Source organism: Chiloscyllium plagiosum, chromosome 25 (genome assembly GCF_004010195.1).
Source record: "Chiloscyllium plagiosum isolate BGI_BamShark_2017 chromosome 25, ASM401019v2, whole genome shotgun sequence".
Taxonomy (NCBI): Eukaryota; Metazoa; Chordata; class Chondrichthyes; order Orectolobiformes; family Hemiscylliidae; genus Chiloscyllium; species Chiloscyllium plagiosum.
Window position 1 is genome coordinate 44,854,976 of NC_057734.1, and position 26,297 is coordinate 44,881,272.

At 41.5% G+C, this 26,297-nt stretch overlaps 1 protein-coding gene across 1 annotated transcript in view; it reads left to right on the forward strand.

Moving 5' to 3' along the window:
* Nucleotides 1-19,720, forward strand: part of ufd1l (ubiquitin recognition factor in ER associated degradation 1) — a 33,063-nt gene extending 13,343 nt beyond the window's left edge. Inside the window, exons 5-12 of the mRNA XM_043716060.1 lie at nucleotides 1,333-1,463; nucleotides 5,595-5,667; nucleotides 6,265-6,333; nucleotides 8,603-8,668; nucleotides 10,421-10,471; nucleotides 13,638-13,726; nucleotides 16,417-16,498; nucleotides 19,336-19,720. Coding sequence (XP_043571995.1) covers nucleotides 1,333-1,463; nucleotides 5,595-5,667; nucleotides 6,265-6,333; nucleotides 8,603-8,668; nucleotides 10,421-10,471; nucleotides 13,638-13,726; nucleotides 16,417-16,498; nucleotides 19,336-19,410 — 636 coding nt within the window. The 3' untranslated portion in view covers nucleotides 19,411-19,720. The remainder of the gene's footprint in view (nucleotides 1-1,332; nucleotides 1,464-5,594; nucleotides 5,668-6,264; nucleotides 6,334-8,602; nucleotides 8,669-10,420; nucleotides 10,472-13,637; nucleotides 13,727-16,416; nucleotides 16,499-19,335) is intronic.
* Nucleotides 19,721-26,297: the final 6,577 nt, after the last annotated feature.

Sequence of the window (26,297 nt, forward strand, 5' to 3'; positions counted from 1 at the left end):
GATGTGTAGGTTAGGTGCATTAGTCAGGGGTAAATATAGAGTAATAGGGTCGGGGAATGGGTCTGGGTGGGTTACTCTTTGGAGGGTTGGTGTGAACTTATTGGGCCAACTGGCCTGTTTCCACACTGTAGGTGTTCTATGATTCTGTCTGCGGAGGCCCAGAAATGCTGAAAGAAATTGCAGTGCTCAAGCCCTCTGTCTTGTTTGAGAGAGAACTGAGGGGCTGGACTGGTTATATTTTACTTCTGAATTCCCAGCACTGTCTGTCCTCCATAGGAAAGATGTTGCGAAACTTGAAAGGGTAATGTTTTGAAACTTGAAAGGGTTCAGAAAAGGTTTACAAGGATGTTGCCAGGGTTGGAGGATCTGAGCTATAGGGAGAGGCTGAATGGGTAGGCCTGTTTTCCCTGGAACGTTCGAGGCAGAGGGGGTGACCTTATTGAAGTTATAAAATCATGAGCAGTCTGATGTGGGAGTCTTGGCCTGGCTGCATTTCAGAGTATTCCATCACTTCTAAATCAGCTTTCCCTGAATCCAGGAGGCAGTAACTGAACTGATGAATTTTGTCTTCATGTTACCTTTTTTCATTAAGTATGAGTCCTGTCACTGATGTAGGTGCCAGGTGTGGTGACCTATAAAATTTTTCACTGTACCTTATGTAAAGGTACACATGACAATAAATTTCTAATTTTTTTATGAAAGTTCTGACAACTACACAGGGTAAATGCTGGAAGGATGTTCTCAATGACTGACAGGAGTCTGGAACCAGGGGTCATAGACTAAGAATACAGGGTAGTCCATGTAGGACAGAGATGAGAATCAATTTCTTCATGTTGAACCTGTGGAATCCACTGTCAGTGAAAGCGGTTGAGATTGTGGCATGCTTTCAAGATAAAGTTCTTCATGATAAAGGGATCAGAGTGTGGGGGTAAAGTAGGAAGAAAGTACTGAATTGGATGAATAGCTCCGATAATTTTGAACGGGGCAGCAGGCTTGAAGGGCCAAATGGCCGCCTACTGTTCTGATTCTTTGCTCTTAATTCCATATAGAGAAGTAAGTGTCTGCAGTTTGCTTGCAATGCCTATTTAGTAGCACAACCAGGATTAACTAAACCAGTTTAGGAGAGGTCACTTGTCTGGCAAATTTTTGTCTGTCTAATGGTAGAGGCACTCCATATGCTTAGTGTAATGTTGCAACTTGAATGGATATGCCGTATGTGTGATGGTAAGGTTGATGTCTAGTTCACGATGCAAAATACATTTGTTTGTTTATTTGCTTTCATTGTGGTTTATCCTCCTATGTGTGCTCTAATGAACAAATCTTTGTCTCTAGATGATGCAGAACCTGCTGCTGGAGGAAGGGGGCCTCGTTCAGGTAGAGAGTGTGAACCTTATGGTTGCCACTTACTCCAAATTTCAGCCACAAGCTCCGGACTTCTTGGATATCACAAACCCAAAAGCTGTGTATCCTTCAGTCGCTCAACTGCAGCGTGACTACATAGCTTTTATTTCATTGGCTGTAGTTTTAAACTGGATTTTGCCTCTCACCGATCATACGTATTTGACATCATGTATGTATTATGGCACACAAAATGGCATGCTTACGTTACAAGTTGAATGGGCCAACAGGTCCTTTTTGCTGTCTGTCATGTAGGTGTCCACCTCATTACACTAAATCAGTATAATTCAAAGAAATTATTTATTCTCAAGATTTATAATGGAAGCAAATTTCAACATTACAGTAATGGCTGAAGACAAGTGACAGAATATGTGATTGAATTCCAAAACAATCAATCCTTTTTCACATCATGCAGCAGACATAAAACAGCATTGTAAAGCTTGAGGGCAGCAACTCCTGTAATATAAATTTACAAATCCCTAATAGGAGTCCACAGTTTATATAATTTCAACAGTGCCCATGAACAATAAGTATCTAATAAATGTTGAATCTGTCCTATTCTTGATAATCTGGAGTCAGTATTTGAATTCATTTTGGAAATTTCAATAATATATTTTATGGACGGTTTGTTCATAATGTAAATATTTTGTTCCTGTCCTCCTGCTATGTTTCATTGCATGCCATCAACATACTCTTCTATTGTTTTTTGTTCAGCTATTCTCTATCTCATCATATTAAGGAAGTTCCTCCTGGGTTCCTTAGTGGACTTACTAATGACAATCTTTCAACTTATGGGCCATAGTTTTGAATTAGCTATGAGTGAAAATGACTTCATGATACCGCCACTTTCAGATCCTGATTTATACATGCCATTCTGCAATATATTAAAAAAAATCCAGGTCCAAATTCTAACAAGAAAATAGAAGCAAATAGAAGATCATGATTTGCATATGGAAAGTTATTAAAAGAGAAATAAAGTATGAGAAAGAAAATTGGGCAGATAAAACGGAAACTTTGTTTTAAAAACGTTCTTAAAATCTTCAGTTGCTGTTTGAAGGAATTAAATTTCTATTGAAAGAATGTGACTTAACACTTGTAGTATCCAGAATCTGGTTTCCAGCATCTGCAGTCATTGTTTTTAACTTGTAGTAGTTCACTTTCAGTGTCAGAGGTTGGTTGGCAGTACTTACCCATCCAATTACATTATAATTGTTATTTATACTTGAAGTGACAAAGCGTTGTGGCATGCTTAGTGTATATACCATGTAAATACAACATCCTGCTACTAAATGCACTTTACAGGTGAGGCAGACAATAAGTATTTTCAGTGCTAATAGCAAAAGGTTGTGCAACTTGAACAACAACTTTGTTCTTATATTTGTTTTTTATCTCTAATTTAACTGTCCCATTCTCTCTGATTGTGCCTCAATTGAAGATTTATTTAAATATACAATCAGTTAGCCCTAGAATTGTACAGGACTATTAAACCATTTATGAAGATTCTTTAATTGTGTTATGACCCCAGTTGAAGACATGCATGGAAAAGTCAGATCCCAGAATTAAATCACAATTTTATCTGTGATTTATTCACAGACTAATCACTGATTAGTAACAGTCATAGTCACTTTCACGCAATGCAGCATATTTCTTGAACAGCATGACAGAAGTTTATTACGCAACAGTGGGGGATAAAAATATATCAAGCTATCTCAATATGTATGACAGTTGGGAAGGTATCAAAACACACAGCAAAACAAAGCATCATCCTGTTTCCTGACAGTACTGGTACCCAACCCATATCCCTCCAAACCCATCCTATTCATATACCCATCATATTGCCTCTTAAATGTTGCAATTGTACCAGCCTCCACCACTTCTTCTGGCAGCTCGTTCCATATATGTACCACCCTCTGCGTGAAAAAGTTGCCCCTTAGGTCTCTTTTATATCTTTCTCCTCTCACCCTAAACCTATGCCCTCTAGTTCTGGACTCCCTGACCCCAGGGAAAAGACTTTGTCTATTTATCCTATCCATGCCCCTTCATAATTTTATAAACCTCTATAAGGTTACCCCCTCAGCCTCCGACGCTCCAGGGAAAACAGCCTCTCCCTATAGCTCAAATCTTCGAACCCTGGCAACATTCTTGTAAATCTTTTCTGAACCCTTTCATGTTTCACAACATTTTCCGATAGGAAAGAGACCAGAATTGCATGCAATATTCCAACAGTGGCTTAACTAATGTCCTGTACAGCCGCAACATGACCTCCCAACTCCTGTACTCAATGGTCTGACCAATAAAGAAAAGCATACTAAATGCCGCCTTCACTATCCTATCTATCTGCGACTCCACTTTCAAAGAGCTATGAACCTGCACTCCCAAGATCTTTGTTCAGCAACACTCCTTCGGACCTTACCATTAAGTGTATAAGTCCTGCTAAGATTTGCTTTCCCAAAATGCAGCACCTTGCATTTATCTGAATTAAACTCCATCTGCCACTTCTCAGCCCATTGGCCCATCTGGTCCAGATCCTGTTGTAATCTGAGGTAACCCTCGTACAGTGATCACTGTCTCAGAGAAACACTGACCCGCTCCGTACAGTGATCACTGTCTCAGGTACACAGTGACCCTCTCTGTACAGTGATCACTGTCTCAGGGTCATACTGACCCTCTCTGCACAGTGATCACTGTCTCAGGGACACACTGACCCTCTCTGCACAGTGATCACTGTCTCAGGGACACACTGACCCTCTCCGTACTGTGATCACTGTCTCAGGGACACACTGACCCTCTCTGTACAGTGATCACTGTCTCAGGGACACACTGACCCTCTCTGGGTAGTGATCACTGTCTCAGGGACACACTGACCCTCTCTGCACAGTGATCACTGTCTCAGGGACATACTGACCCTCTCTGCACAGTGATCACTGTCTCAGGGACACACTGAGCCTCTCTGTACAGTGATCACTGTCTCAGGGACATACTGACCCTCTCTGCACAGTGTTCACTGTCTCAGGGACACACTGACCCTCTCTGTACAGTGATCACTGTCTCAGGGACACACTGACCCTCTCTGTACAGTGATCACTGTCTCAGGGACACACTGACCCTCTCTGTGCAGTGATCATCGTCTCAGGGACACACTGACCCTCTCTGTGCAGTGATCACCGTCTCAGGGACATACTGACCCTCTCTGCGCAGTGATCACTGTCTCAGGGATACACTGACCCTCTCTGTACAGTGATCACTGTCTCAGGGACACACTGACCCTCTCTGCACAGTGATCACTGTCTCAGGGACACACTGACCCTCTTTGCACAGTGATCACTGTCTCAGGGACACACTGACCCTCTCCGCACAGTGATCACCGTCTCAGGGACACACTGACCCGCTCCGTGCTCCACACAAAGGCCGCCTTGCTGATCTTTGAGGGGCTCTATTCTCTCCCTAGTTACCCTTTTGTCCTTAATGTATTTGTACAAACCCTTTGGATTCTCCTTAATTCTATTTGCCAAAGCTATCTCATGTCCTGTTTTGCTCTCCTGATTTCCCTCTTAAGTATACTCCTAATTCCTTTATACTCTTCTAAGGATTCACTCGAGCAATCTTGTCTATACCTTACATAAGCTTTCTTCTTTTTCTTAACCAAACCCTCAATTTCTTTTGTCATCCAGCATTCCCTTTACCTACCAGCCTTTCCTTTCACCCTGACAGGAATATACTTTTTCTGGATTCTCGTTGGTACCATTTGCTGTACTAAAAGCACCTGTAAACTAGATTCATTTTTTTTGTATGAGTATTCAAAAGTAAAATAAACATATTAACAGCATTTGTTCTATGTGAAATAACCTCTACATCCTGTGCCTCTACATCCGGGTGCTCTGGTTTCCTCCCACAGTCCAAAGATGTGCAGGTTCGGTGAATTGGCCATGCTAACTTGCCCATAGTCTTAAGGGATGTGTAGGTTAGGTGCATTAGTCAGGGGTAAATATAGGGTAGGGGAATGGGTCTGAATGGGTTACTCTTCAGAGGGTCAGTGTTGACTTTTGGGCTGAAGGGCCTGTTTCCACACTGTAGGAATTGTGATTCTACAGAACTGAGTACGGTACCTTACTTCATTGGTGAAATTGGTCATTGAATTTCCTGGTACTTTGTCTAATGCCTGTGTTCTGAGTGATTTCTTAACATTCTCCTCTCAGATTGGAAAATGCCTTGAGGAACTTTGCCTGCTTAACTACAGGTGATGTCATTGCTATCAACTATAATGAGAAGGTGAGTAGTCAGTGCTGAATGGGTAGGACTTGACTGTTTCTAAGGTGTGAATATTGCACTAGGGATACCTGGATATAAGTTCAAATTTATAACTTGCTTAATTTTTAGCACTAGAAATATAAAGGGTTGTGTGCAGTAAGCATGCTGTGATTTCAGTCAGTTTGGAGAGTTAAAAGCTCCATCTCTCGCTCTCTCTTCCCACTCCACTGGGTGCTCCAGTTTCTTCCCACAATCCAAAGATGTGCAGGTTGGGTGAATTGGCCATGCTCAACTGCCCATTGTGTTCAGGGACGTGTCGGTTAGGTGCATTAGTTAGGGGTAAATGTTGGATAATAGGGGAGGGGAATGGATCTGAGTGAGTTACTCTTTTTGGAGGGTTGGTGTGGACTTGTTGGACCAAAGGGCCTGTTTCCACACTGTCGGAGTTCTTTAATTCTGTAGGGACTCTAATGCTACTGTCTGTGTATTGGGATACATAATGCATCTACTTCTACAAGCTCAATGTAATATTTCACATGTAGTAAGGAGATGTTAATGCATTGTGTCAATTTGATCTGTAAATATAGGAAAGGCTTTTGAAGAATTTGTGTGTTTCAGATCTATGAGCTTCGAGTCATGGAAACAAAACCAGATAAAGCTGTTTCCATCATCGAGTGTGATATGAATGTAAGTTTAATCATTTAGCTCCAAGTTTTTTGTTTCCTGGTATAACTAATTTTGAAATTCCAAAATGTGCTCATGCGATGGTGCCTGCCTTATCTGCTGATGTGTTTGCCACCCTACTAGGTGATCTATAAGGTTATTAAATTTGTTGCGAAGAGTCAAGGGACTCTTGCCCTACTGAAACAATCAAGCATAGAATCTCAACTGGTATTTGAGTGTTATTGAGGAGGTGCTGTACTATTGAAGATCTCACTTTTCAGTTGAGATTTCATATGCTGTCTTGGATATACAGAAGATCCTATGGGCAAATGTAAGAGCTAGGAAATTCTCCCAAAATTTCTTCTAACGTTACCAGTAAAATTGTTTACTTAGTGATTTATCTCATTGCTAGTTGTAGGGCCTCACTGTGTTAATTTGGCTGTGAAGTTAGCCTATGTCACAACAGTGACTGTGTATGAAAAGTAATTTGTTGGTTATGAAGTACCTTTGGATATCCAGGGGACATAGCTGCGACAGAAATATTAGTATTTGCACATTTTTCCGCTTAGAGAGGATAGAATAAACCAAATTTTTTGTGAGGCAACGTCTGCCATCAGAGTTAATGTTGTGTAAAAGCAATTAAACCCACAATATCAGAATTGTTACGGCACAGAAGGCCATTTGGCCCGGCATGACTGCACCAGTTCTCCAGGTAAAAAGCCTTCCACATCCATCAAAGTTTAACCTGCACATCCACCAATATTGTTTATTGTATCCGTTGCTCCTGATGTGGTCTCCTCTACATTGGGCGGCACAGTTGCACAGTGGTTAGCACTGTTGCCTCACAGCGCCAGAGACCCTGGTTCAATTCCCGCCTCAGGTGACTGACTGTGTGGAGTTTGCACATTCTCCCAGTGTCTGCGTGGGTTTCCTCCGGGTGCTCCGGTTTCCTCCCACAGTCCAAAGATGTGCAGGTCAGGTGAATTGGCCATGCTAAATTGCCCGTAGTGTTAGGTATAGGGGTAAATGTAGGGGTATGGGTGTGTTGCGCTTCAGCGGGTCGGTGTTGACTTGTTGGGCCGAAGGGCCTGTTTCCACACTGTAATGTAATCTAGAATAGTAATCTAATCTAATCTGGACGCCTCCTAGAAGAGCACTTCAGGGAACATCTCCGGGACACCCCTTGAAGATTAACCCCCACCGCCCTGTGGCCCAACATTTCAACTCTTTCCCCCCCCCCCCCCCAACTCTGCTGAAGACATGCAGGTCCTGGGCCGCCTCCACCACTGCTCCCTCACCACCCGACGCCTGGAGGAAGAACGCCTCATCTTACGCCTCCGGAATACTTCAACCCCATGGCATCAATGTGGATTTCACCATGTTCCTCATTTCCCCCTTCCCCCGCCTCACCCCAGCCTTCTAGCTCAGCACCGCCCTCACGACCTGTCCTGCTTGCCTATCTTCCTTTCCACCTATCCACTCTACCCTCCTCTGTGACCTATCACCTTCATCCCCACCACCATTCACCCATTGTATTCTTTGCTACCTTCCCCCACCCCCACCCCCCTCTCATTTATCTCTCCACTCTGCAGGCACCCTGCCTCCCTCCTGATGAGGGGCTTTTGCCCGAAACGTCGATTTTCCTGCTCCTCTGATGCTGCCTGACCTGCTGTGCTTTTCCAGCACCATTCTAATCTAGCCTCTGCACCAGTTCTCCAGCAAGCTGTATGACTTTAAGCCATTTCTCAGTCTTTTTACCATATCCATGTACATTGTTTCTATTCAAATAATAATCTTCTGCCCTCTTTAAGATCTCAATTGACTCTGCTTCCACCAAACTTCCACACAGTGCATTCCAGGCCCGAGCTATTCATATTTTTCCACCGATAGTGTTTGTGTCAAACTGTCCACTTTTGAATTGTTTCTGATTTAATGTGTGTGTGCGCTTGTGGTTTTAAGAGTACAGTGTAAAGTTACAAAGTAGTAAATTCGTTATGCATCTTTTTTTTACCATTCTGTAAAGAATAGTTTGTTTTCAATCAATAATAACTTACCTATTAATGTCAAAACCTGATCTGAATAACTTTTTTGTCCTGAACAGCAATGTGTTGGGCAAATTAATATCTTAGTATTTTAATTGGATCATTATGCATTTGTCAGAGCTTGTGGAATAGTGGGGCTTGATTATTGGTGCACTTTCCCCAATTGAGTTGTAACACTTTTTTAATGTATTAATCTCTCTTTGTCTCGTATCAGAAGTCATCACTTTTCATCTTCTTTGTTTCATGCGTAGGTAGATTTTGATGCTCCGTTGGGGTATAAAGAGCCCGAGAGACATTATCAGCCTGAAGACTCCTCGGTATGAAATTACTGTAGCTAAATATTTTCCATCATTCAGGTTTAGTCAGAAATTCAACCAGTCGTTATCTATGCTGAAACTTTCATTTTCTCTGATTACATAGTATGTGTCATGCATTTTGAGTCACATTCCAGTTTAAAACAAAGTATTCACAGAGAATATGCAAAGAGTTACTTAATTTGAAACTTGGCATTGACACACTTGGCCACTAGTTACTCCATTGCTGGTTCTGTTAGTGAATATTAGTGGAATGAATTTCTGGATGTGTATCTCAATGGTATCCAAATGTGATTTGGAGCTTTGTGCAATTCAGCATCCAAGAAAGAAGTTCTTTCTTTATTAGCCATAGATTATGTATGCCTGCTTATCCTCATTTTATTTCCCTTCCCACGTGTTCAACAATGCCCTCCAGCACATCACCTCCACTTCCCTCACCTCTGCCCTCAAGTCTGACCTCTCCAACCAGAATAAGGATAGAACCCCCTGGTCCTCACCTTTCACCCCACTAATCTCCAGAGAAAGCGCATTATCTTCCACCATTTCCACCACCTACAGTCAGGCCCCACCACTAAAGATATATTTCCCTCCCACCACTATCTGCATTCCATAGAGACCATTTCTGGGACACAAGCACCAAACATTCCCACTGTCCTGTGGCCAACCACTTTACCTGCCCCCTCCCACTCCGCCAAGGACACACAAGTTCTGGGCTGCCTCCACTGCCAAATGAAAGCCATCTGTCAACTTGAGGAAGAATGCCTCATCTTTCACCTGGGTACCCTTCAACCACACAGCATCAACATCGACTTCAGTAGTTTCCAAATCTTCCCCATACCACCCCACACCCCCACCACCTCATCCCAGAATCAACCCTTCAACTCTGCACTGTCCACTTTGACCTGTCCATCTTCGTCCATTTTCCTTCACATCTATCCACTCCACCCTCTGTACGGATGTATCACAATTACTCCCCTCCTGCATCCACCAATCGCCCTCCCACCTATTTCCCTCCGCCCCACCCCACCCCCATCAGCCCTTCTTTATCTCTCATGTACCTTCCCCTTCCACATTCCTGATGAAGGGCTTATGCCCAAAACATTAACTCTCCTGATCCTCGGATGCTGCCTGACCTACTGTGCTTTCCCAGTACCATCCTTTTCGACTCTGACGTCTGTTGCATCTGCAGTCCTTCCTTTCTCCCTGTTATTCTAGTTTTCCCAATGTTGACTTCCAAGTGTGTTGTTGACTTGCCAGGTTTGAATTTAATAAAAGTATGGTAGTTAACTGTTCACTGGTAAGTTCACCATGGCAATACCTCTACCAATCAGAGTCCACTTGCCAACCAAACATCACTTTCTTCTCATGCATTATAAATTATTGTTCACTTTGTCCTGATGAATACAAGACAAAAAGCTTCAACAGATTTTTTTCAAAGATACTCTACTCAGGTTCTGTATTACCAAGTTAATTTTACATTAAGCAATTTGTTCAGATTACTTTGCATAAAGTCACTTTATGATATACTGTAGTAATATATATGATGCTAAAGAGTTGGAATTACTTTGACTATGTACAAATTACAGGTAGGTATAGTAATTTAGCCAATTTTACACTATAGGGAGCAAGGTCAATTTGAGTAAGGGTAGACTGGGCCATTGTGCAGATTTCCAATCCATGGTCAACCCATCCCATACCAATTTTAACGTCATTTATATTTACTGTTTTATGTGATCATCTTTGTTTTGTTTCTAGGATATAGAGTCTGACCACACTGCCTTTGTTCCAATTGATTTAGGTTTCAGGGTAAGTAGAAAACAAAATACATCCATGTCTTGCATTAGAAACTGAGGATTCAATTTTAGTTATGGTGCATTTATTAAACTGGCTGACTTTCCATTTTACAGTACCTATTCAGTCTGGCTCCAGATTGTTCAGGATGTTCTGTTGTAACCCCTTTATCCCGGGTTATCATGAAAATTTGGTATTTTAGATTTGTTTTAAGAATCCCACTTCCCCAAATTTGAAGATTGTCTCTATCTGTTCTTGCCTTGAGGTTAAGCAAGTATTTTTTAACCTAGTCAGGCCAAAAATTGGCAAACACTATTTAGGAAGTACTTTAGAGTATAACGTTTGCCCCCCCATTTAGTTTCTTTTACAGTGTTTGAAAACGATAGTATGCCTCAAGAATCCTTGTTCAAAGCTGATATGAAATGCACTTTTTTGTATTTATTTTTAAAGTCAGCTTAGTTCAATATTTGGCCGTAGAATGTGTTTCTCTGTCTCATGTCAAGAACATTGCAATTCTTAACCTACACTCTCAGAATTGACTTTCAGATGCATTTAGTAATTCAGCACTTGTTACAGTATCAACCTCAGTTCTTTTATAACAGCTTCTTGCCTATTGTTAAGATTTGCAAGCTGCCTACTTAGATTCTTCAGTTTGTCCAGAATCAAACAAAAATTTTGACTCCTACGTGCCAGAAAAAATTTTATATTGTTAATTATTGACTATTTCAGTTTAAAAGAAGTATTGCAAAAATTGGATAAATTTCATCCAGCCACCTAATGTCTCATCATATATTGGCGTTCTGTTGGGGCTGGTACTTCACCCAGTCTGACACTTTGGCCCCAGTATGAGGCCAGTGCATCACATTGAGTGATGAGTCATACCATTAAGTGATTCTTACTTTCTGGTCCGAACTCCATCACAGGTTTGATCAACTATGGTGCATGAGTTGAATGCTGCCAGAAATGGCGAATGTACCCCTCTCTCTCAAACTCTTTGGCTGAGTCTAACACATTGACCTAATTCTTGCTGCGGTTCCAAGAGAATTTTTATGTTCAGCAAGATTTCAACAGGTTGTAAAGGAGAATGGTTGCATTTGTCAGACAACAGTCACCACAGCCCAAGGATCTGCTAGGTTTCTTGGACTGGATTCTTAGTCCAGTCACCTTTTACTAATTGCCATCCCTAAATCAGCAAAGCAACGGGCCATTGCACTGACAATTCCACCGTTCTGCTAAATATGTAACCCTTGTGACTGAAGCAGTGTGTATCCCCTAACAACAGAACTGAATAACAATCTCAAAAGAGAGAAAGCCCATTGCTATTGCCCATTTCCCTGCCATTGATATTTATGGATATGCAGATGATGAACTAAAGTAGCTGTATCGATGCAGTGACTGCTAGAGTAAAGATTGGGTGTCTTTAAAATGCTCAAGTCAGATGTTTGATGGAATATTTGCCAGTCTTCAAGATTGATGACATTCCTCCTTAATTATGGGGGTCAATGCCCCTGGCTAGCGCCAGCACTACCACCTTGGGGGCTTCTAGAGAATAGTAGGAAACGTAACATTCCCAATGTTTTCCATATATTTAGAACACAATGTCATTTCAACCAGTCTCAAAGTCTAAACATGCTAAAGGACCTTCGGTGTCTCAGTACTTAGCACTGCTGTCTCACAGCACCAGGGACCTGGGTTCAATTCGACCCTTGGGTGACTCTGTTAGGAGTTTGCACATTCTCCTTGTATCTGTGTGGGTTTCTTCCCACAGTCCAAAGATGTGCAGGTTAGGTGGATTGGCCATGCTAAATTGCCCATCATGTTGGATGCATTAGTCATGGGAAACACGGTTACAGGAATAGGGTTGGCTGTGGGTGGGCTGCTCTTTGGAGCGTCATGGTGAACTCAATTGGCTGAATGGCCTGCTTTCAGACAGTAAGGACTGCAGATGCTGGAGATCAGAGTTGTGTGGTGCTGCAAAAGCTCAGCAGGTCAGGCAGCATCCGAGGATCAGGAAAATCAATGTTTTGGGCTGAAGCTCTTCATCAGGAATGAGGCTGGAAACCTCTGGGATGGAGAGCTGAATGGGAGGGGTGTGGGGCTGGGGAGAAGGTAGCTGAGTATGCAGTAGGTGGATGAAGGTGGAGATAAAGGTAATAGGTCGGAGAGGAGGGTAGAGAGGGTAGGTGTGAAGGAAGATTGACCGGTCATGAGGGCTGTGCTGAGCTGGAAAGTTTAAGGTGGGAGGAGGAGAAATGAGGAAACTGGTGAAGTCCACATTGATGCCCTGGGGTTGAAGGGTCCTGAGGCGAAAGATAAGGTGTTCTTAATTCAGGCGTGGTGTGGTGATGGAGGAGTCCCAGGACCTGCATGTCCTTTGCAGAGTGGGAGGGGTAGTTGAAATGTTCAGCCACGGGGCGGTGTGGGGTTGATTGGTGCAGGTGTCCCAAGGATGTTCTGTAAAGCCTTCTGCGAGAAGCCATCCAGTCTCCCCAACATAGAGGAGACCGCATCTGGAGCAATGGATATAATAAATGACATGTGGAAGTGCAGGTGAAACTTTGAGGGATGTGGAAGGCTCCTTTGAGATCTTGGATGGAGGTAAGGGGGGAGGTGTGGGCACAGGTTTTGCAATTCCTGTGATGGCAGGGGAAGGTGCCAGGAAGGGGAGGGTCTGGCCAGGTGGTCGCAGAGGGAATGGTCTTTGCGGAAAGCGGATGGGGAGGGAAATATATCCCTGATGGTGGGGTCCTTTTGTTGGTGGTGGAAATGTTGGTGGATAATGCGATTGATGCGGAGGCTGGTAGGGTGGAAGGTGAGGACTGGGGGGTTCTGTCCTTGTGCTCCCATACTGTAGGGATTATATGATTCTATAAAATGAGGGAGAGTCAAACAACAAACTTTGCAATACTAATTAGAATAAGCTATAGCTGACTGTTCAACCAATTCTGCACATTGTGTTCTTTTGTGATAGCTGCCGGTCAATGGATTAAAATACATAAACTTTGAATCACCCACATAGGAACAACCAAGCCCCTCTTCAACTTTCTTCTCTCCAAATTTCCGACTTTTGAATCAACAATGCATGGAGATCAGTATTCTCAAAGCCAGTGCGTTATATTGGGTGATTGAGATCCTATAATTAAGATAGTTATGTGTTATCATGATTTGTTGTACTCTCAAGGCATTCACTGGTGCTGGGAATCGGCTAGATGGGAAGAAGAAAGGAGTTGATCCCAGTCCAGCACAAATCAACCCAGAAGATATTAAAAGGTTCGTGTCAGATTGTGTATCCAGTGTTCAGAAAGTTACCTCCTGCTGCTGATATATATTCAGCAACGTTGCTGTTCTTGTTGACTATTCTAGAGTTTTTGTGCTCTCTAGCTTTAACTTTTTGGTAGTTGTTTATGGGATGTAGATGTCACTGGTATGCCAGCATTTATTGCCCATCTGTAATTGCTCTGGAGTTACCAATGATTCTAAAGGAATCTAATAATTGGAGCCTTATGTATCTCTCTGTCTCTGTTAACGTAATGGATGGTACCATAGCTGCAATCTATAATCAGAGACCTGACAAAATGTTCCAGAAACAGAAGTTCAAATCCTGCCATGGTAACTATGGAGAAATTAATTAATAAATCGGTAATAAAATGCTAGTCTTGTTAAGAATTGTGTTGAAATTTCGGAGGAAGGAGTGTGCTTTAATGACTGAGTGAGTAGTGGATTGTTGTTAAAATTGGCTTACTGATGTTTGAGAAGAAATCAGCCGCTCTTAGATGAGCAGGCCTACATAATGTGGTTCACTCATAACTGCCCTCTGAAATGGCAAAGCAAGCAACACCACTATTGGTGTATATGCACTATATTGTCTGCAGCAGTTCAAGAAGGCAGCTGACCACCATCAGCTCAAGGGTAGTTAGGAATGGGCAATAATCAAGTCCCAAGAGCAAAAATGCTGTTACAGATACATGACTACGGGCTTGAAGAAGGAAAGTGTTTCTTCTGAGAAAAGGGAGTTAACATGTACAGAATTGTTCTATTCATTCATACAAACTCTATCACTCTCACTGGACTAAAAAGTGACTTAAATCTTGTTGTGAGACCAGATATATTTTGACTATATTTGACAACATTTCTCTGAAAAATGAATATTAATATAAATGGTTATATTAATTGCCTTGAACATTATGTGGATATTCAAAAGCCTCGCATTGACTTTAAGCGAGACCTCCTGAAATGTATATCTGTGGAGTCATTCACTTTTTAGAAAAGATAATTTTAATCTTGACAAACAGTTTAAATCACATTTGGAACAATACACAATTGTTTTGTACATACTGTCAAAAAAAATTGACAAAATTGAAAGTGTACAAAGTGAGCAGTGAGAATGACTAAAAAATTTGAAATGTTTTTAGGATGAACTGGAAAAAGTCAATCTAATTTCTCATCAGAATAAGGAAAATAGGGATGTGATGCAGATCCCCTCCTTTATTACCACCTTGTGTATCACCTAGGAATGAGAATTCAGGTGATTTATTCCCAAGTATCTAAGCACTGATAAAGTTGGTAAATTGCATGTAGAATAGACTAATTTGGTATTTTTTGTTTTGCTTTGTTTTATTTCAACACTATCTGCAACCTGATCCAAACTTGCCAATGCTCAAAGGTGTGGATAACGATTATACAGAGAACTGAATCTTGCATTTATGTAGCATGTTTCATAATCTATAATATATTATATTGTAAAGATCTTAGTCAATGGGTTACTTTTAAAGTGTGAATGGCAGTAACCACTAGTGCATGGCAAGGTCCCATAATACAAATGAATTACCTACTAAACTGCTTTAGTAACACTGTAAATTTTATATTGATTGTATTTAATTATGCGTAGATGGAGGGCATTATTCGGGGATTCACTCAAGCAGATATAACGAGACACTCCGGCTTTTGTGGTGTACTGGTTGTGACCCTACATCTGGATCAGAAAGTCTGGTTCAAGTTGTACCTCACCTCAGGATGTGATGGCTACCTATATACCCGAATAAGTTGATTTTAGAATGTTGTTAAACTGGAAAGAGTGCAGAAAAGATTAACAAGGCATTGCCAGGACTGGGAGGTTTGAGTTATAGGGAGAGGCTGAATAGGCTGGGGCTTTTTTCCCTGGAGTGTCCGAGGCTGATGGGTGACCTTATACAGGATCGTAAGATCATGGGCATGAATAGGGTCAGTAGCCAAGGTCTTTTCCCTAGGGTGGGAGGTCCCAAAACTAGATGGTATAGGTTTAAGGTAAGAAGGGAAAGATTTTAAAAAGGACCCGAGGGGTAACCTTTTCACAAAGAGGTTGATGCATGTATGGAACAAGCTGCCAGAGGAAGTGGGTACAATTACAACAATTAAAAGGCATCTGGATGGGTACGTCAAAAGGAAGAGTTTAGAGGGATATGGACCAAATGCTGGTAGATGGGACTTGGTTAGATTGGGATGGCTGGTTGGCGCATGACTCTATACAAAGAGATACTAATGGAAATTGGTTATATAGTTGGGTTAAGCATCTGCTGACCAAGAAAGCTCTCTGTACTTTATACTGTTTTTGTCTGTGAATACTTTTATGTCCTCCTAAGAGAAGATAGGACTTTGCTTTAACACATCACCCCAGAAAGTGGCAATTTCAGTAGTGCAGAATTCCTCAGTACAGCATTAAAGTATCAGTCAAAGTTTCACTTCAGTCTCTGGAGTAGGGTTGACCTGTGCCTTGCTCTTCGATGGAGGGACACATGGTTGGCTACTATTAGGCCAAGGCTGAATTTGGGATGTTTGTTTAAATGGTGACTAAATGACTCGAGGACAGTGTAAATTTACAATCATGTGAAAAATGCTTAAGACCAGTACATGTTCAGAATTCTGAACAGTGTTAGTTAATGGTAACTGCAGACCAACATTTTATTTAAACCATTTTCTCACAGAGGAATCCCAAACTACGAATTCAAAATAGGAAAAATCACCTTTATCAGGAACTCCCGACCACAGCCTAAGCGAATAGAGGAGGTGAGTGAATAACACTGGGATAAATATATTTCAAATGTTAAATTGAAAGTGGCACCTAAGAACATGTTCATGTGTAGTAAATAATTATATAATGGAGCTGATCTTACTATCCTATTTGGTGCCAAATGTGCTGCTCTCCTCTAATCTGACATGTCTTCTAATTGATAGTCAAATCAATCATACTTTGCAAGGTGTCACCTTGACTGAACAGCATCGATGTATTCGATTTGAAGCTGCACTTCTCCATAGGTTTTAGCTCAGTCAATCATAATCAGCTCTTTCTCTACTAAATTTTGTATTCAGGCTGATAAATGAGCTTGTGCATTCAGTATTCCAAGTCCGATATTACTAAGCCACCACAACTGGGTCAGATGCATTTTAGGATACTTGGTGAATCAAGGGTGGTAGATACCACGAATCATTTCTTTGTCAAATGAAACTGAACAGTCATTTGATAATAAACTACTAGTGTGTACACAGACAGAATAATATATTAGACTAATTTATAAATTCACTGATTTTTACCATACTAAACTAATAATGAAAAATCAATCTCCTACACAATGGGGAATGTTGCAATGGAATTCACTGCATCTAATCATTATGTTTTGGTAGGAAGAATAAGGAGCAATGTAAAATAGAAAATTAAAATGACATTATAAAGAACAGACTGACCTGGCAGTGTATGTGCACAAATCATTTAGCTGACAGGACAGGTCAAGAAAGCAGTTAATAAGGCATCTAGGATGCGAGACTGTATAAAGAAAGATGCAGAAGACACATGCAAGGAGGTTATGGTTACACCTCAACTAGAATACTATCCAGTTCTGGCCACAACATATTAGAAAGGAAATTAAGACATTAGAGTGGCTGAAGTAATGATTTAACAGAATAATTCCAGCGATAAGCATAAATTAGAGAAGTTAGGATTTGAATTAGGTAAGTTTGAAAAGAGAATCGATGAAGGTTTTTAGATTCATGGCAGAGTTGCAAACCAGAGGACTCCAATTTAATGTAGATTTTAAAAATTAGCATTGGCAGCATTAAGCAAAAATGTTTCATGCAGCAAATGATTATGGTCTGGAATGCACTCCCTGAGACTACGGTGAAAGCTGATGCAATTGCTTTCAAAAGAATACTATTTAATTACCCTGAAGTAAGAATTTTGCAGGGCTTTGGAGAAAAGGGAGAGGAGTGGTACAGGTTGTGTTGCTCTTAGAGAGCCAGCATGGACCAGATGGATAGAATAGCCTAATTCTGTGCTGTAACCTAAAATTTTGCATTATGGCAAGATGTGAAAAAATGGTTCCCTTTCCTCATGGCCTGCCTGATGTCTTTGGCCATTCATCTCATGAAATTGAAAGGGTCACCAACCATTTGACTGACTTGATATTTCAATCCCTGATCTTTGGTATACCACAATGGGAGTCTGTTGTGATCAATCATGAATCCAACTCCATGAATGATACCTGGTTGCAACAAGGAAAAGAGTCTGTGAATAAGAGTTGGAACCTCTTCACCATTTTGGTGCAGATCTGAGTTTGGATTCTGCCTTGCTATAACGTAGTTGGTAGTCCTTCATATTTGCACGTTACCTGATAAGTACTGTCCCACTGCATGGCTTCTAATTGATAGTCACTGCAGTTCTATGTTTTGAGCATGATACTTGTATAAAAACAAATTGATTGCACAAAGAGGTCTTGGCCTAAATGAAAACAATGGGAAGGGACAGTGGTAATTTTGTGGTGCGAAATTTGGAAGTGCAAATATCCAAGAAGTCCTACCGAGTTTAACAGCAACTTTTTTATTTTAAAGAAAAATCTGTTTCCCAGCTGCAGGCAGCTGGCTATTGGAAAAAATAGGGCTTGTAGCTCCAGGCAACAGCTGGAGATTCACAGAAGTCCCAGGAAGGTTTTGATCTGACTGTGGGGTGATAAGACATCAGACAAATTCCAGATGTTTGCAAGCTCCTCTTGGCCCATAAGTAGTGCTATAAAAGGGACAATGATTTCCGATCCAGTATTTCAAGTCTGCCTTCAGATACTAGGTTTCCAAAGTCTGGGAAAGCCCTGTCTGGAGGTGCTACAAATAAAAGCAATCTTAAAACACAGAGGGTGCTGGACCATAAAATATTTGAAGGAATCTGCTTCTGAGAACAATGGCCATCTGCTCCACTGCCCACTACTGTTAAAATTGCAAATGGGAAGTGAAGTACAAGCCGCCTTTTTTTAAAAAGAAATGTAACCAAGCTGAATTGAGTTTAAAATTAGCTGTTATCTTTACAAAGAATAGCTTTGATGTCTAATGCAGCTACATTGAACTTTAATAGCACTAAACTACAAATAAATGTCATAGGTTGGTTTAAAACCCTCAGCTAATCATCCATCAAGCATGTGTCAACATTCATTGTTGTAGCCTTTGTTAGTCAAGTTTGCTATTTAAGTCATCTATAAATGACCACCATGTCAAAGTAGCATCAAATCTAGCAAACAAAATGACTTTTTCAGATTGTGATGTTCCTTTCTATATGAGCTAGTTTATGGAAACAACTTATTTACTGCTGTGAACTTGCTTCCAATTTCTTCATATTCTGTAAAGTGTGTATTTTGTAACTTTGTTTATTAAACCTTTTATTTCAGGCAGGTTAATATGGTTGTCTTTTTTGTCTTCACTTAAGTTGCAGCATGTATTGGTTGAAATGTTCAAAATTCACACTCCAACATGGCAATATTTCCAGTGCAGTGTGTGTGTTTCATTAGGTTCATAAAATTCTCAGCTCTGATTTTGTGTTGGGGAAAAATCACTTGGTGCACTCATGATCTTTTCTGTTGGTACAGGATTCTGGGACCAGCAGGTTTATCGCATTCTCTGGAGAAGGACAGTCTTTACGCAAGAAAGGAAGGAAGCCCTAGAATACCTGGTGGAAGAGTGGTCTTCTCTGTTTGTGTGAGGATGAAAACTTGAGCTGGAAAGGACTGGCTGACCCATCTCTTCAAAGAAATCTTTGCGTGTCTCAAATGGAATTCTTTACATTCTGTCCCACGAACTGGAGTGAACCTGGTGGTTTTACATGAAAGAATGATTTTGACTGAAGTGACTGGTTTGAGAATGTAGTTCAACACAGCAGGTCAACTGAAAACGTTGCTTAAAAACTATTAGGTGTTTACAAATGCAACTTTTGATCTGGATACACTTTCCTACAGTAAACCACTTTTCTGACAATTGGCTTTAATTTGCTTTTTTTTTTAAAGATAGCTTCTTGCTCTGAGTTAATACTATAAAATCAAGAGTTCCACAAATTATATGATGTGAGTAGTCATTTTTACTTTGGGAATGTGCGTGATATAAATCTAGGTCATTGTTCACTGTTGGTTGATGTCAATTTGTAATCCGATAAATATAAGGTTATAGAAGGAACATTAATCATGTATATTGAACTCTCAGTCCAGTCCCATGCTGAAACCCTGAAGAGGAATGGGTAATAAAGATCTCCAAAGATCAGGGAACTCCTGAGAAGAAATGAGACATGGAGCTGGCTGAGGAATTTAAAATGTGCTAGTTATTGTGTCATTTGATTGAACTGCCTTATTGAAAGATTTGGAGCATTGATGCAAAGTACAGTTGAGTTAAAAAAAAAACTTGGAGTTCAAAATGTTGTAGTTCACGCTGTTAGTCACAGAGATGTACAGCATGGAAAAACACCCTTCAGTCAACTCATCCATGCCAAACAGATATCCTAAATTAATCTAGTCCCCCTTGCCAGCATTTGGCCCATATCCCTCAACCCATAATTTTTGTTTACCTGTCCAGAATCCTTTTAAATGTTGTAATTGTACCAGCCTCCTCCATTTCCCCTTACACGTGTGGGAAAAGTTGTCCCTTAGGTCCCTTTTAACTCTTTCTCCTCTCACCCTAAACCTATGCCTTTTAATTTTGGCCCCCCATCCCCCATCTCAGGGAAAAGACCTCGATGTATCCTATCCATGCCCCTCATGATTATATAAACCTCAATAAAGTCACCTGTCAACCTCCGCTCCAGGGAAAACAGCCCCAGCCTATTCAGCCTCTCCCTGTAGCTGAAATCCTCCAACCCTGGCAACATCCTTGTAAATCTTTTCGAAACCTTTCAGGTTTCACAACATCCTTGCTATAGAGGGGGAGACCAGAGTTACGCAAAAGATTCCAAAAGTGGCCTTACCAATGTTCTCTACAGCCGCAACATGACCTCCCAACTCCTATACTAAATTCTCTGACCAATAAAGGAAAGCATACCAAATGCCTTCTTCACTATCCTATCTACCTGAGACTCTACTTTCAAGGAACCATGAACCTGCACTCCAAGGTCCCTTTGTTCAGCAACACTCCTCAGGACCTTACCATTAAGTCTATCAGCCCTGCCCTGATTTGCCTTTCCAAAATACAGCACCCCACATTTATCTAAATTAAACTCCATCTGCCATTCCTCGGCCCATTGGCCCATCCCGTTGTACTGAGGTAACCTCCTTTCTCTGTCCACTATGCCTCCATTTTTGGTGCCATCTACAAACTTACTAACTATACGTCTATCTTCACATTCAAATCATGTACATAAATGATGATGAAAAACAGTGGACCCAGCTCCAATCCTTGTGGCACTCCACTGGTCACAGGCCTCCTGTCTGAAAAGCAACCCTCCACTTCTACCTTTGAGTCAGTTCTGTATCCAAATGGCTAGTTCTCTCTGTATTCCATGAGATCTAACCTTGCTAACCAGTCTCCTATGGGGAACCTTGTCGAATGCCTTACTAAAATCCATGCAGGTCATGTCCACTTCCCTGCCCTCATCAATCCTCTTTGTTACTTCTTCAATGAAACATGATTTCCCACGCATAAAGCCATCAGTCCTTGCCTATCCAAGTACATGTAAATCTTGTCCCTCAGGATTGCCATATTATATAGTTCTCTGGCTTTTCCTTACTCCTTTCTTAAATAGTGGAACCACATTAGCCAGCCTCCTAGTTTTCCAGCACCTCACCTGTGACTATCTCAGCAAGGGGCCCAGCAATCACTTCCCTAGCTTCGCACAGAGTTCTAGGGTACATTTGACCAGGTTCTGGGGATTTATCCATCTTTATGCGTTTTCAGATATCCAGCACCACTACCTCTACTATGGACATTTTTCAAGATGTCACCATCTATTTCCCCACATTCTACATCTTCAGTGCCCTTCTCCATAGTAAACACTGATATGAAATGAGTATTTTGTATCTCCTCAATCTCCTACGGTTCCACACACAGGCTGCCCTTCTGGTGTTTGAAGTTCCCTATTCTCTCCCTAGTTATCCTTTTGTTCTTAATGTATTTATAAAATCCCTTTGGATTCTCTTTAACACTATTTGCCAAAGCTATCTCATGTCCCCTTTATGCCCTCTTGATTTCCCTCAAGTATACTCCTGCTGTCTTTATACTCTTCTATGGATTCACTCGATCTCTGCTGTCTATACTTGGAATATGCTTCTTCCATTTTGTTCACCAAAGCTTCAATTTCTCTTGTCATCCACCATTCCCTACACCTACCAGCTTTGTTCTTGGAGTCTCATGATCTCATTTGTGAAGGCTTCCCATTTTCCAGCCATCGCTTTACCTGCAAATGTCTGCCCTCAATCAACTTTTGAAAGTTTTTGCCTAATACTGTCAAAATTGGCCTTCCTTCAATTTAGAACTTTAACCTTTAGAACCTGTCTATCCTTTTCCATCACAGTTTTAAAAGTAATAGAACTATGGTCACTGGCCCCAAAGTGCTCCCCACTGACACCTCATTCACCTGCCCTGCCTTATTTCCCAAGAGTAGGTCAAGATTTGCAGCTTCTCTAGTAGGTCCATTCACATAATGAATCAGAAAACTTTCTAGTATACACTTAACAAATTCATCTCCATCTAAACCCTTTACACTATGGCAGTCCCAGTCTACATTTGGAAAGTTAAAATCCCCTACCATTACCACCCTATTATTCTTTCAGATAAATGAGATCTCCTTAAAAATTTGTTTCTCAACTTCCCGCTGATTATTGAGGTCTATAGTACAATCCCAATAAGGTAATCATCCCTTTCTTATTTCTCAGTTCCACCCAAATAACTTCCCTGGATGTATTCTCAGAAATATCCTCCTTATGTGTAGCTGTAATACTTTCCCTTATCGAAAATGCCACTCTCCTTCCTGTTTTTTTCCCCCCCTCCTTTCAATTCTTCCTATAGCATTTGTATCCTGGAACATGAAGCTGCCAGTCCTGTCCAACCTGAGCCACATCGCTAATTTCTGTGATATCCCAGTCCTATGTTCCTAACCGTGCCCTGACTTCATCTACCTTCCCTGTTAGATCGTTTACAGTGAAATAAATGCAGTTAAATTTATCAGTCCTACCTTGTTCCCTGCTTTGTTCCTGGCTGCCTTGACTGTTTCACTTGCTCCTTTTCCCAACTGTACCAGTCTCTTTCCTCACTATCTCCCTTCCTCCAGCCCACTACTTTTACTAGTTTAAACCTCTGGAGCAGCTCCAGTACTGGCAGGGAGTTTTGCTACAGTTCCCTTCCAATTTGGTGCAATCCATCCTTCTACCACAGAAGAGATTCCAATGATCCAAAAATGTGAATCCTTCTCCCCTGCACCAGCTCCTCAGCCATGCATTCATCTGCTCTATCCTCTTATTCCTACCCTCACTAGCTCGTAGCACTAGGAGTAATCCAGATATTACTACTCTTGAAGATCTCCCTTTTAAATTCCTGCCTAACTACTTTTATTCTCCCTTCAGAACCTCATCCTTTTTCCTTCCTATGTCCTTAATTCCCATGTGTACAATAGCCTCCTGCTGGTCCCACTCCCATTTTGAGAATATTCTGCACTCTCTCTGAGGTATCCTTGATCTGGCATCAGGGAGGCAACATACCATTCTGATTTCTCACAGTCAGCTACAGAACAGTCTGCCTGTGCCTCTGACGAGAGAGTCCCCTATTACAATGGATTGCTTGGAACCTGAGATGGTCTCCTCGTTACATTAGAGTCAGTCTTGGCACGATCAGCCAAGTTCCTGGTACCATGTTACTCAGAGTACATCACTCCCTACATTTTCCAAAACAGTACACTTGTTTGAGATGGGGATAGTCACAGGAGACTCCTGCTCTACCTGCTTCCTCCTCTGACCTTTCCTGGAGGTAACCCATCTACCGGACTGTATCTGGGGCTTTTCTCCCTTCCCTTCCTATAAATGGCACACATCACCCCCTCCTAGCTCCTGTAAATTCCTCATTGTCTCTAACTGCTGATCCATTAGGATCTGCAACCATGCATATTTATTGCAGATGTAATTATCAGTAACATGGACACACTCCCACATCCGACAGGAAGAACACGTGGCTCTATTGATGGCAATCTTTGCACCTTAACAGTCTACAGACCCAGAAAATAGCAGTCTTACTGCTGTTTTAAAAAAAAACACTGCCCCAGGTTAACATAGTACCTATGTTTTATATTTTTAAATTTTAATCAAGACAGGTCTTAAAAAAACATATGTCCAAGAGAACCCACTTTACTCCCTTTTGTAGATTTACAAAAACAATAGCAAGGTTACAGTTAAAAACTATACACTTATCTGCTCTCTTGCTGTGATCTCTCCCACACAGGTTTCTGAGGTCAGCTGTGAATTTCGCTGTTTGTTAATTTTTCTTAGACTCACTCTGATGTCCAGAAATATTTGAACACAAACAGCAAAGGGAGTAGCTGGGCAGATTCACTGCTGTGTCAGACAGCAGTGTAGGTTTCTCTCTTGCGTGCCATCTCTCTGACCATGTGGTCTCTGCCTTTGTCCCTCTTCCTCCTTTTGAAGTGCCGTTGTTTTGATTTTCTGTGAAGTTCCAAAACAATTGAAGAACTTATAAAGCAGTAATTACTGTTCCTGGAATTCAAGGAAATTGGCTTCAGCATCTAAAATACCACAAAGGAGTGGCTCTTACAGCCGCAATATTTTCTGTCATCCATTTTGGATTATCCAGCAGTACACCTTTTGGCAAGTTCCCCTTGGAACCCCCCCCCCACCCTCAGACAATACCACGTTGAATGGCAGGATTTCAACAACCACTGCTCGTGTGGTCCTTGCTAAACAAGTTTAGGACAAGCGAGGGCCTCTACCCTGTCCAACTGACCTCCACTCCTGGGGTCTCAATACAAACACCCAGAAATTGTGGTGAGGTATAAACAATGCTGCACTTCTAGAATAATAGTCATAGAGTCAGGCAGCACAAAAACAGACCCATAATCCCAAACTAAACTAGTCCCACCTGTCTGTGCTCTGCCCATATCCCTCTAAATATTTCTTGTTCGTTTGCGATTTTTGAGAAGCTTTGTAGCTCAAGTTGAGGTTCAGGTTGTAAGTTTGCTCGCTGAGCTAGTAGCTTTGTTCTCCGACGTTTCACCACCATACTAGGTAACATCATCAGTGAGCCTCTGAAGTGCTGGTGAACTGTCCCACTTTCAATTTGTGTCTTAGTCTGTTACAGTGGGGGATATCATTTCTCAAGGGTTGGTAAATGGGGTCCAAATTGGTGTGTTTATTGGTGGAGTTCCGGTTTCAATCAGGTTTAGACTGTTTGGAAGTGAGAGCAGACACAATACAAACTTTTCAAAAAGAAATTGATTGTGTATAAAAAAAAGTTAAAGGACTGGAGAAAGAGCAGGATAATGGGGCAGTTGAATTACTATTGCTGGCACGGGTACAATAAGCCAAATAGGCTCCAATGCTGTGAGATACTGTCAAACTATAAACTTATGTAGTTTCTTTCTCCAACATCAAAACCAGTTGTTTCCAAGTACAACTTAATGAATGCCACTTTCTTATTACTCCCTCAAAGAACAGGTTAGTCAAACATGATTTCCCTTTCACAAAATCATGTTAATTCTGCCTATTTGCATTAAGATTTAAGTGGCCTGGTATAACTTTTAATCGTCGATTTCTAGTATTTTCCGTTTAAATATTATTAAGTTGACGAGTGTGTGGTTACCTGCTTTCTATTTCCTTCCTGCCTTGAATAAGGGTTTTACATTTGTTTGCACTGTTGATGACCCCACCCATCACATAACATATGGGCGGCACGGTGGCACAGTGGTTAGCACTGCTGCCTTACAACGCCAGAGACCCGGGTTCAATTCCCGACTCAGGCGACTGACTGTGTGGAGTTTGCACGTTCTCCCCGTGTCTGCGTGGGTTTCCTCCGGGTGCTCCGGTTTCCTCCCACAGTCCAAAGATGTGCAGGTCAGGTGAATTGGCCATGCTAAATTGCCCGTAGTGTTAGGTAAGGGGTAAATGTAGGGGTATGGGTGGGTTGCGCTTCGGCGGGGTGGTGTGGACTTGTTGGGCCGAAGGGCCTGTTTCCACACTGTAAGTAATCTAATCTAATAACCGATGATTTGAGATAATGCTGACGGGTTGCTAATTGGCCAAGTGGGATTTGTCCTGCTTTTTGTGACCAAGACAATCTAGGCAATTTGCCACCTTGTTGGGCAGATCCCAGTGTTTGTAGTAGTTCTAGAATAGCTTGGCTATGGTCACAGCAAGTTCTTGAGCGCAAGTCTTCAGTTCAATTGCTGAAATGTTGTCAGGATTTGCAGCCTTTGCAGTATCCAATCCATTCAACTATTTCTTCATTTCATATATGGAGTGAATTTAAGTGACTGAAGAGTGTGATCAATGCTATCAGAGACCTCTGGCTGAAGACTGTTGCAAATTCTTCACCCTTATCTTTTACAATGATTTGCTGGCTTCGCACATCA